General features: G+C 36.3%; 1 protein-coding gene across 4 annotated transcripts in view; it reads right to left on the bottom strand.

The window, feature by feature from the left end:
* Window positions 1-3,788: 3,788 nt before the first annotated feature.
* Window positions 3,789-12,600, bottom strand: part of SUCO (SUN domain containing ossification factor) — an 87,106-nt gene continuing 78,294 nt past the window's right edge. For all 4 annotated transcript variants that reach the window (XM_087437980.1, XM_014783412.2, XM_087437972.1 and 1 more), the window contains 2 exons: window positions 6,863-6,918; window positions 3,789-5,823 (listed from right to left, as the gene is read on the bottom strand). In XM_087437980.1, the coding sequence (XP_087294106.1) occupies window positions 5,380-5,823; window positions 6,863-6,918 (500 nt within the window). In that variant the 3' untranslated portion in view covers window positions 3,789-5,379. The remainder of the gene's footprint in view (window positions 5,824-6,862; window positions 6,919-12,600) is intronic.

Genomic DNA, 12,600 nt, shown 5'->3' with positions numbered 1-12,600 from the left:
CCAAGATGGTTAACAACAGGAGGGAGTAACAGTATATTAGTACGCTGCTAAGAGTGATCTATTTGAGAAGGGAAAAAATGATGGTGCAGGAGAGAAAAAAATGAAGCAATGCCCTCAGAAAGGTTAAAATAGGCATGAAATCCAGTCCACCAGTAGAGCGTTGGCTTTAAGGAGCAGACAGTTCATCCAAAATAACAGGAGGAAAGACAGGTCATATGGATACTGAGATTGGTAGGTGGGAGCTTGTGAGAAGGTCTTGGATTACTTCTGTATATTCTCAGTGAAATAAGAAGATCATCAGCTAAGAGTAAGAACGTGAGAGAAGACATTTTGAGGAGAAAGTTTGAAATAGTTGAGGAGAATAAATAAATGAACAAGGAAAATGTACTATGATTGCCAGCAGCATTAAGGGGCATACTTGAGTTCAATAATCATGAACTGAAGTGAGCACTGTCACAGTAACGCTCCCTGGCCTGCTGTAGCTTTGAAGACCCAAGTGCACAGTAGGCAGAAAGTTGGATTTAACTAGGGTTGTGTTTTTCCCAGCTAGTACATCAAGGCAAGAGAAGGGCAAGGAAGTTGAAGGTGTGTACAAAGGAGCAATTTTAAGGATTGACCATGGAATTCAAGCTAGGTAAGGAGTAAAGACTTCAAGGCAGTGAGGGACAGAGCAAAAGTGGTATGACCAATGGGTTGTAGGATTTGGTAGGATCAAAGAATTGTTAAAGTTAGGGTGTGAGGGGGCGTGAGCTAGAAAAATAGGAATTGGTGGTCAGAACTGGATGCTTATAATTGTTATTAAGGATTATGGATATTAGTAATGACAAAAACTAGGATTTAATCATGGGAGTAAGTGGCTGATACAGGCTGGAGAACAAGATCATTGGAGAAAGAAGGCAAGGAACTGAGAAACTAGAAAAAGATAATGTAAGGTAGACATTGAAATCTTTAAGAATTATGACATAAGCGGTACTGGAATGACAGTGACCCCAAGAATGAAGATGAGAGGAGAGAAAACAGGGGTTCATTTGCAACAAGGAGAAATAGTGGATGGTATACTTTGTTGATACGAGATTCAGAGTGAGGAATTTTAGGGCACTGTAGATTAAGGAGACCAGCTAGTTTATCTCGAGGCCTAGTGGTACGAGGGGTGTGGAAGAAAAAAGCGACCTCCTGAAAAGTTCAAGACAAGGAGTTTCAACTAGAACAAGGTGAAAGGAAGGTTGCGAGAAGTTAAAGATCTAGAGAATTTTGCTGATGATTGATTTTGAGTTCCAGAGGGCACAGTGGAAGTGTTTTAGGAGTTGGTGAGGGAATATGGGTCCAGAAAGGATGTGAAGAGCCACACAGAGGTTCTTGTGGTGATAAAATTAACGGAAGTCAAGGGCATATGAAATTTGCCTTAATGGTTTTGAGGCAGAAAGTTGTGGCAAGACTTTATATTGAGGGGTAGAAAGGGGTTGCAAGGTCTTTCAGAAGCCCTGCAGAGTTCTGGAGTGGCTTATTGACTCTTGTGATGGAAGCACTGAGGGGTGGTCTTAGCCAGAGCGCATCGGGCTCAGAGCTCACTGCTCACCTTGCTAACGGTGGTGCAGACTGACCAAGCGTGAGCTCCTTACTTGACCCCTGTCGGTAGCTGCTCCAAGACCAGGGATAAGATCTAACTCTGAGCATCCAAACATTAATAGCTAACATTGAGTGTATGCTATATGCTGGGTACATGATAGTTTTACATGTATTAGCACACTTGATCCTGAGAATGATCCTTTCAAGTAGGTACTATTACACCTATTTACAGGTGAGAAATCTGATGCTTAGTAAGACTGTGACTGTCTGTGATTTGCCCAGTGCCACACTCAGTAAGAGATGGAGAGCAAACTTGAACCCAGGCAGTCTGACTTGAAAACATCTGCTCTTAAATCATATGGTATGCCACCTACATGGGGAACTATTTTAAACCATCATGGGTTTAAAACTTGCTTTTTATCCCTTATTCACTTAAAAATCACAAATTTTTATGTTTGCCCAAAGACTCATTTTATGAGTGTTATAACAGAAGGCATTTGCTTGGATTTTAACATCTGATTTGTCAAAAAAAATGGAACACAAAGTTGGTAGTCTAGGGTGTGCGGCCTTACAATTCCAAGTGATGAACCCCGTTCTGAACAAGTATTCTAAAGATGAATTTTGAAAGTAATAGACATGCTCAGGAAGCTCAGGAAGACATGCTCGAATAGGATATCTTTTAAATGTCTTAATGTGTTTAAATGAATACTTGTGGGTTGGGATAAAACTGCCAGTATCAACACATCACTAGAAAAGCTCTTAGTGCCCACTTTGGTAGCCCGTACACTAAAACTGACATGCTTCAGAGAAACTAAGTATGGCTCTTACAAAGGGTAGACATGCAAAGGTCATAAAGCAATCTGTATTTTTTTAAAGAACATAAATAGATAATATAACCAAGTGTTGTATTGTCTGTCTTGACTGGACCTTGAACCAAACAAAAGGTGTATGCATGAGGAGAACTGGAGAAATCTGACCACGGACTGTATATTAAAAACGGAATTATTAACATTCTTAGGTGTGATACTAGTATTGTGGTCATGAAGGTGAATATCCCTATTCTTAGAAAACACAGGCTTAAGTATTTAGGGGTGACGGGTCATGATGTCCCAACTTTCAGATGGTTCACACACCAAAAAAATGTGTGTATTGTGTGTGTGTGTATAAACGTATATGTAGACAGAAAACTAAAAATGTTAACTGTTGAATCTGGGTAAAGGTGCACGAGTGTTCAACTTTTCTATGGATTTGAAATTTTTCAAATTAAGAAGTTGGGTAAAAGCATGAGTTTTTTTGGTTCTATGAAAGGTAGAGTTAAAGGCAGTATTTCTAAATTGACATGTTACTTATACCATGATCTTAGATTTGTTCAACTAGGTTAACAAATATATTTATATCTATTTCATATTCATGCCTACAAGTTTATGTATTAGAATTGGGGACACACCTAAAACTGGAAAATCAATAAGTGGCAAAATAAGCATAGGAAGTGGAGAGACAGAGTTGAGAACAGTTGCTGCTAGGGAGAGAACTCCTTGCAGGGGGAAGGGTGGTGGTGGGGGCTGTGTAGCAGCAGAGGATAGAGAAAAGCTGGTTTTCTGTACACCCTTATAAAACTACGTAATTCCTCAAACTATATGTATAACTCCGTATTTTTAAACATCCAATTAAAAGAATGGTTTTACTTTGTATCCTTGCTTTCACTGATGTTTCCTTTTACTTCATACTGTGTTAATGCTTTACTTAACACTACAAGAAGAAATAAAATGAGGTTGACTATCAAGGAATATTGAAAGCCTTTTAAATATATATAGCTTTGCTTCTTACCAGGCACAAATCTACTACTGACAAGAATTTTCACTTTTTTTTCCTCATGTAGGTATAATCTGAGAAAAAATACATCCCAAATTGTAAAATGGTATGCTCTACTTAGATATGGAGAAAATTAAAAATTAGTAGCCTTAAACATGGCACCTAATAAGAGAAAAGCACACACATGTGTTCTACTAAATAAAGATTCAAAACTTTCATTTTCGTGTTTGAAATGGTGAAATTATAATTGTACAAGAACAAATGTTTATATGAAAGTTCAATCAGTTTGTGGTTAGCTAAAATGTGATCAATTATTTAATGGCATGACCCTGCAAATGGCAAAAAACTTAAATCTATGCTCAGAGGAACAAATTTTTAAGTTCTCTTTCAAAGAACAGAAGAGCCAGTAATTAATAAAGACAAGTGTTCAGATTTATTTGGAAATTCACAGTTTCTAATGGCACTACAGCTCCGAAGTTACATACTGCAAGTCATCTTTCCAGCACACGGCCGCTGCACACAGATGGTGTAGCTTCCCGCTCTCCCTCCACTTTCATCTGGCCGTCTTCTCCATGGTTTCTGTACAATCAGGCCCTCTTGCTCTCAATGGCTAACAGTACAGACTGCAAAAAAATTTAAATCATCTAAAACATACTGTTAACTGAAAGCAGCAACTTAAAGAAACAAAAAAGGCTTTAAATAAATCACATTACAAACAATACCCCCAGAAAGGTATTAGACGGGTTTAAAAACAGTTATTACCAAAAGTGCTCAATAAGTTATAATTTAAATCTTACAATACAAAATGGTCAATTCTCTCCCTTTCAAAAAGGAAACTTTCCACTTTCACTCATTACTGTACAAACACATACTAAGAAATCATTTTATTCAAACATAGTCGCTGCCAATTATTTTTAAAGAAAAAAAGGACAAAATGAAGACAGACACATTGACATCACACATGTATACCTCTGCACATTTGTAGCCATACAAAGCAAACATCGAGGAATAATCATCCCTTTAGACTTGACCAATTAGACAAGGCCTGACAAACTCACTAGCTGGTTCTGTGCATATGTCCGTAGGCAGTGGTTATACCATATGAGACCTGGACCTGGACTCATTTGACAAACTTTCAAATTTTCTATTTATAGTGACAGAAAACAATGATCTAAAAGTCTGGAGGATTAGTGATTATGAATGTTTAAAATGTAATGTAGTTAAAGAAAACCTTTCCAAGTGATTAAATGTGTTTAAAAGGTGAATTTATCAAAAATTTATTTGTAAATCCAGTCATCTGCAAGAAAAGATCCTGTAGTTTTTTTTCTCATTTAGTAACTAAAGAAAACTAGTGTGAATAAGTTGAATGAAAATAACATTAACAGTATCACCATTTACCTAAAAGAATAGATTTAAAAATTCCAGCAAGTGTTTGTTTCGAGTGAGTTTGCTAAACAGAGGTCTAGTGGGCAAGTCTTCAGGACCCTTATACTGTCTGACCCACATCACTGAACTTCAGGCGCAGATCACCTTAAACCCTTGTAGTGTTTGCAGCTTCAAAAACTAACAAAGTTATAAAAGAAATCAAATGACAGAACAAGTTCTCCTTCCTCTTCCAGTGGCATTATAAATAGACAAAAGGCACATAAATATGGGAAGGTGCAAGAAATAGGAACAAAGCTAAAGGAAGAGGTTTAGGCTTTCATTCCTACCCCACCCAAGGAACTGGGCTTCCAAATTACTTTTGTCCCAGTAATTAACCTGTGAAAAACATCTTTATAAAATATCTACCATTGTCCTTGTAGGAAGTGATCAGCCTTGTAAAACTGCAACTCATTAACCAAGATTGACACAATCCCACCTACTTTTTAAAAAGGCAGAAACCATAATTTCTGAATACTTTTCCCATTGATATTTCTCCCTCCCCAAAACCCTTCAAATACCACAGACTGTTCTTCAGAGAAAACAAAAAAGTCCCCAGTATGAAAAGTTTGATTAATTTCAGATATGTCCCGAGACTGCTGTAACGCCAAATGTTCCCACGGTGATCTCTTTGTTTCCTTTGATTATGTCATGCAGGCTCGGCAATGATCCTGATTTAGTCTGTATTAGAGTTTTTATCAATTTCCCTTGGTCTTGGACTTTAGATCGCCGTCGTTTTAAAGCCCTCTTCTCAGTTTTTGTCTTTTGAGACTGTCCATTGCACAGACTCGTGCAAGCTGAAATGCCACAAAAATAAGACTCTTCTGACTGTGATGAAGTTTCTGAGCTTCCTTCAGATGGAGGACCCTTATAAGAAGAGTGATAAACTTCTCCCATATTAGAAAAATCTCTCTGGTTCGTAAAGGGCTTCCTTCCTTTTATGTCTCCATTGGCTATAGGGTGCAATGGATCTGCTGGCTTTATGGTCTCAATTTTTTCAGTTTTGTACTTGCAGCGTTTCTTCTATAACACAAGTAAAGGAAATAGTTACTTAATCAAACAACTAGAGAGCTGAGCTAATGGAGGAAAGTGCCACCTCCTGGTGACAAGTTATACAGTATTACGAAGAGCATAACATACTGTTATGTTCCGTGTAGATACTATCATTACCTTCCGATTTTGTAAACACTAGATTAACTCTTTACTTAATCTGCCACCTCTGAACATAGATTTAGGGGGTGATAACTAACATCTGAATACCTATTATGTGCCACCAGATACTATATTAGTTGCTTTCATGTGTATCTTACTTGCTAATCCTGTAAAGGTGAGTATTTTATCCCCTGGTTACTAAATGAGAAAACCAGAGTTCACAGGTTTGGTTCCCTGCTCAAGTTACAATGTAGTTAGTTAAGTGGCCAAGTTGGGGTTGAGTCCTAGGCTATCTGGCTCCAAGGCCCAAGTTCTTTCAGCGAGAGACAATTAACTTTAATCAAAATGAGCACAACTTACTTTGAGAGGCAAAATTGAAAAAGCACAGACTTTGTAATCAAATTTGAGCCTAAGTATATTCTGACCTTTGCCACCTATTTAATGGGTCATTTAAAGAAGACAAAAACTCTCTTGAGTTTCAGTTTTCTCACTTAAAAATGGGGATAATACCCTCTTCAGGTTGTTGTGAAGATTACAGAAGTAGCGCAGACAGTGCCTGACATACACTGATAATAAATAATGATTATCAGCTAGGGATCAGCAAGCTTTTTCTGTAAAGGGCCAGACAGTAAATATTTTAGGCTGCACAGGTCACATACTATCTCTCTTGCATATTCTTTTTTATTTACAATAAAAATGGCTCTAGGCCCATATAAAACAGGCCGCAGACCAAATGGCCTGTGGGACTTAGTTTGCTGACTCCCGTAAACATTTACTTATATCATTACCACAACTAAAAATAAACAGTAAGTTTAAGGACCACTTGAAGGTTTTATTAAACTTTTCAACCTATTTCTTTATCTACTACCACATAACACACCAATACACTTAAAAAGAAATAAAATATTACCTTTTTTTCTGGAGAGAACTTGAGGGGTTCTACGATGTACAAATCATTTGGGTCTACTATAAGTAAGAAAAAATAAAAAGCACATGTAAAATGTAAAGTAGATTATGCTATGATTAAACACTACAAAAATATTATATTATCCCTTAGTGAGTATTTTCCTAATAGAACCAATGAATTTATATTTATACCAGATTAACCATATATTCATGCATTTTAAATTAGTAAGCCAAAAGCGACAATGTGGGAGATGGTACCATTCTTATTTTGGGCTTAATTGGTCACCTTCAAATAACTTCCCTAAGTTTTTATCTAACAAGTGACTCTCAGCCAAAATAGTAAGCATCCTACTTTGGGCCCAGCCCTACCCTCTCACCTGATGAGAAAAATAACATTACCAGTTAAGCTAATACCAAACCTACAGATCATTTGAATATTTCCATAAAAGACTAAACTCTACACTGTGTTGCAAATGTGGGTTAATAATGTGCAACAAGCAGTTGTGACCATGTATGAAAGCCAGTTAGAAGAACATACACACACAAAGAGGTCCAAGAAGTTTTTTCTAATTGTTTTTTACTATGATTCACTATGATCAAAGCTGTGAACTCCAAAATCTAAAAACAGCTTGAATATGCAATATAAATGACAAAGCAATAATGAATAAACACTTCTGGCATGGTGAGTAAATTAGAAATATTAGTTTTAGGTTTCTAAGATTTCATTACTTTAAGTACATTCAAAACAGCCCTATGCCACCCCCACACTGACAAGATAAATGTACTTATAAAAGAGGAGCTATGAGACTTTAGTCCTATTTAACCCATTAAAAATAAACAAACATAAACAATTTATGGTCTGACAGAGGCAAAAGTTTTTAAGTAGTAACTTCACTATAAAACTTCATATACCAGAAATTTGCTAATAACATGATTCAACCAATTACAATTTTTCACATTATGTCCTAGAAATTTGTCAAGAGAGTCATCAAATACATAAAAATATCTAAACATTCCTTTAAATAGTCATTTCTATGAGATTACTAATCTCACTCATTGCTTTTTAAAAAAACATGATATCTACTTCTAGGAATGGTTGTTAACATTATTCAGATCAACATTTCCATTAAAAGCAACTGAATACAGTGGATTTAAAAAAAAAAAAATCACAAAAAACACTGAAGATCTGCCAAAATTAAGTAAGTAATCCTTAGGCCAAAACTGAAGGAAAAGTATGAATCCATACAGTCAAGCAGAACACACAAGTCACTTTTGTCCTGAGAGCATTTATCAATCCAAGAATATGTGAACTTCAGTTCTAATGGTATCATAAAGGAATGGATCAATAATCAAATCTCGGGGCCCACCCAAAATAGTAGTCTAATAAGATACCCTCTCTCTCCATTAGATGCTATCTAATAAGATACCATCTCCAGATGGTAAGCTGGGACTCCAAAGGACTATATCCTCAGGAAAAGAATGAACCCATGCAGGGACTCAGAGTCCAAAGACCCATCACCAGGTGGTCTAACCAACCTCGAGCTATGAATGTAAAGTATTTCTGAATGTAACGCAAACACAAATTCTCTCTGGAATAAGGACCTACATTCTAGCCCTCAAATGATTCCTACAAATAATTTTTCAAAGAGAAGGCTTAACACACAAAGATAACCATGCACACAAAGACACAAAGCACCTTGAGCAAGAGCCTGCAAAGACAATTAATGAATGGATTCACAAAGATTTCAGATATGAGAATTATCCAATACAGACTATAAAGACAGTTATACTTACTATGTTTAAATTAAAAACAAGCTTGAAAATATCTGCAGGAAACATAAAACAAATAAAAAAAGGGCCTAGATTGTTCAATAAAAAATACTAAAAGAACTCCTAGAAATGGAAAATGTAATAATTAAAATTAAAACCTCAATGGATGAATTTAATAGCATACTACAGATAGCTGAAGACTGTGTGGCCTGGAAAAGAGATCAGAAGAAATCATCTAAAATACAGCACAGAAAGGCAAAAAGATGGGAAATAACAAGACTTTAGGAGACAAAGGGGATACAGAGAGAAGGACTAACACATTTAATTAAATGGAGATTCTAAAAGAGAAATGAGGCAGAGGTAATATTTTGGGGAAAAAAATAATGGCTAAGAATTTTCCAGTGTTGATAAAAGATACCAATTCAGAGATTCAAAGAGCCCAACAAATTTAAAGAAAAAAAAATATTTCAGTTTGAAGGGAAGTAATGACAATTGGAAGGCCTTAGAAAAAAGGACTGAAGAATTAAGAAACTGGTATATAAGTGGGTAAATTTAAATGAACACTAGTTGAACACTAGTATAAAAATAGTAATAATAAAAATATCTTGTTGAATTAAAACTAATAAGCAGGAAAAAACAGAATTAAGATACACAAGAACAATAACATATAAATCAAGCTGGGGATAAAAGATCTTTGTACGGTTCAAGAAGCGATAAAAGTACTGAGTAACTTTAGACTTTGATAAGTGTTCATAACTTCTAAGGTAACCAGAAAAATAGAAGTATCTCCTCCTTCTGCAAAATCTTTTTTTTTTTGCTGAGGAAGAGTCACCCAGAGCTAACATCTGTTGCCAATCTTCCTCTTTTTGCTTGAGGAAGATTAGTTCTAAGCTAACATCTGTGCCAATCTTCCTCTATTTTGTATGTGGGTCACCGCCACAGCATGGCTGCCCATGAGCTGTGTAGGTCCAGACACGGGAACCAAACACAGGCCGCCAAAGTGGAGCATGCCGAACTTAACCACTAGGCCATGGGGCCGGACCCCCAAAAAATCTTAATGAAGGCAAGGAAGGGGGGAAAAAATGACCAGTTAATATGCAAAAAAATATGTGAATACTTTTATGCTAATAAATTTTAACATTTTGATGAAATGGAAAAATTCCTGAAAATTTTTGAAGTGACAAAAAAATCTGGTTCCTACAACCTGAATTAAAGGCCAAAAACTCCTCTTACAAAGAAAATTTTAGACCTACATGACTTTACTGATTCAAAAAAGAAATAATTATAATCTTAAACTCTTCCTCAGAACAGAAAATAAGAGCGCACTGCCCATCTAATTTTATAGGCCTTAAATACCAAAATCCAACAGTCTGAGAAATAAAAAATTATAGGCCAATCCTATTCATGAATAATAAGTACAAAATTCCTAAATAATTAATATCAAACAGAATTATATAAAATTAGCAATATATACACAAAATACACACATATATAAATAATATATCATGACTGAATTGTGTTTATTAAGAATGCAATAAAAGTTTACCTTTAGAAAATCAATTAATGTAATTCATTTTAATAACAGATTAGAAAATGATCATCTTAAAAGATGCTAAAAAAACATCTGGCAAAATTAAACATAGATTCATGGGGCAGGGGAACTATTAGCAAACAGGTAGAGACAGGAACTTTCTTAGACAAGGAGTATCTATAAAAAACCTATGACAAATTTGGTTTTTGACTTATGTGAAAGACTTGGACATAGTCTTTGACTATGACTTAACACTAAGAGCTTTCCATTTATGAATGGGAACAAGACAAAGATGCCTATCAACTACTTCTATCTAACACTGCTAAAATGCTAGTCATTGCAGTTAGGGAAGCAACGGAAATAAAAGCTATAAGAATTGAAAAGGAAGAAACAAAATTGTCTTTATTCTCAAAAGATGTGCCTATATTCACAGAAAATCCAAAATAACCTACAAATGAACTACTTGAGTAAAACAACACTGCAGTTCACAAAATCAATACAAAAACCTAGGGACTTCCAGTTTCTAGTCTGGCAGGTAAGAAGCTTAAAAGTTGCCACTCTGTCCTAGCTATAATCACCAAGACAAAAAGTAACAAACGTTGGAAGGATGTGGAGAAAAGGGAGCCCTCATACACTGCTGGTGGGAAATGTAAACTGGTGCAGCTACAATGGAAAACAGTATGGAGATTCCTCAAAAAATTAAAAATAGAAATACCATACAACCCAGCTATCCCACTACCGGGTATTTATCCAAAGAACTTGAAATCAACAATTCAAACAGACTTATGCACCCCTATGTTCACGGCAACACTATTCACAATAGCCAAGATGTAGAAGCAACCCAAGTGCCCATTGACTGATGAATGGATAAAGAAGATGTGGTATATATATACAATGGAATGCTACTCAGCCATAAAAAAGACAAAATCATCCCATTTGCAACAACATGGATGGACCTTGAGGGTATTATGTTAAGTGAAATAAGCCAGACAAACACAAACACCATGATTTCATTCACATATGGAAGATAAACAAACACATGGATAAAGAGAACAAATTAGTGGTTACCACAAGGGACGGGATTGGGGGGTGGGCATAAGGGGTTAAGGGGCACATACATATGGTGATGGAAAAATAATAACGTACAACTGAAATTTCACAACGTTATAAACTGTTATGACCTCAATTTAAGAAAAAAAAAGTCGCCACTCTGTCCTAACAACAAGTAAAAAAGCTAACCAAACTGAAAAATCAACTCTTCTTTGGTCTGTCAGAAAAGTGAGGTCACAAGGCAAACTGCTGTCCCCAACTTGGAAACAGGCAGGCCGATATAGAGAATCATAATTTAACTGGGCAGAAACCTCTGCGGGAACCAGTGCCTGGGTACAAAAACCTAAACTGTAACTGACGAATTGCTGGACCTTCAGTGTGGACAAGCCTGTGAGTTAAAAACTCCAAGGGGAACCCAATCATAAGAGGTCCCCACACTTTTGTGAGTTTTATCTCCAGGAGTTCTAGTAGGTCTTCTCCATTTTGAAATACTCCAGAGCATTCTGTTCTTAACAAGGCCTGCCTTTAGGAGAAAGTATTTTACCAGAATCTAACCTGCTGGGGGTTTTACTGGAGCCTAACCTGCCTGGGGGAAAGGGGAAACCTGAGAAGCACTGGTGAAGTTCACAGTCCAGGGACACAAGCTCACCAAAAGACTGAGACCTAATCATAGGACTATAAACGCTTCCTCTACCACCACACCTCCCCTCTACATTACTAAAGATCTATTTACTGTAGTTCCTTTTACCAAGTACGTCATGTCCTCCTTTCAACAAAAAAATTACAAGGCATAAAAGAAGGCAAACAACACAGTTTGAAGAGACTGAACAAGCATTAGAACCAGAGTTAGAATGCTGGAATTATCAGACCAGGAATTTTTAAAAACTATGATTAATATGCTAAGGGCTTTAATGGAAAAAAGTAGACAATATGCAAGAACAGATGGATAATGTAAGTAGAGAATGTCTAAAAAAGAACCAGAAAGAAATGCTCGAGATCAAAGAAATGAAGAATGACTTGCATGGGTTCATTAGTAGACTGGACAGAGCTGAGCAAAGACTCACTAGGCTTGAGGATATGACAATATAAACTTTCAAACTAAAATGCAAAGAGAGAAAAGACTCGGGGGGAGAAAAACAGAACAGAATGTCCAAAACTGCAGGACAACTACAAAAGGTGTAATGTGTGTAATGAGAATACCCGAAGGAGAAGAAAAAGGAACAGACTCAATATTTGAAGTATTAATAACTGAGAATTTCCCCAAATTAAATGCCAGACACCAAACCACAAATCCAGGAAGCTCAGAGAACACCAAGCAGAATAAATGTCAAAAACACTGCACCTAGGCATATCATATACAAACTTCAAAAAACCAAAGATAAAGAGACAAT

Source organism: Ceratotherium simum, chromosome 2, assembly GCF_057802395.1.
Source record: "Ceratotherium simum simum isolate JZ-2026a chromosome 2, ASM5780239v1, whole genome shotgun sequence".
NCBI classification, from domain to species: domain Eukaryota; kingdom Metazoa; phylum Chordata; class Mammalia; order Perissodactyla; family Rhinocerotidae; genus Ceratotherium; species Ceratotherium simum.
The sequence above is the reverse complement of the archived record's forward strand: the minus strand, read 5'-3'. Positions and strand labels throughout refer to the sequence as shown.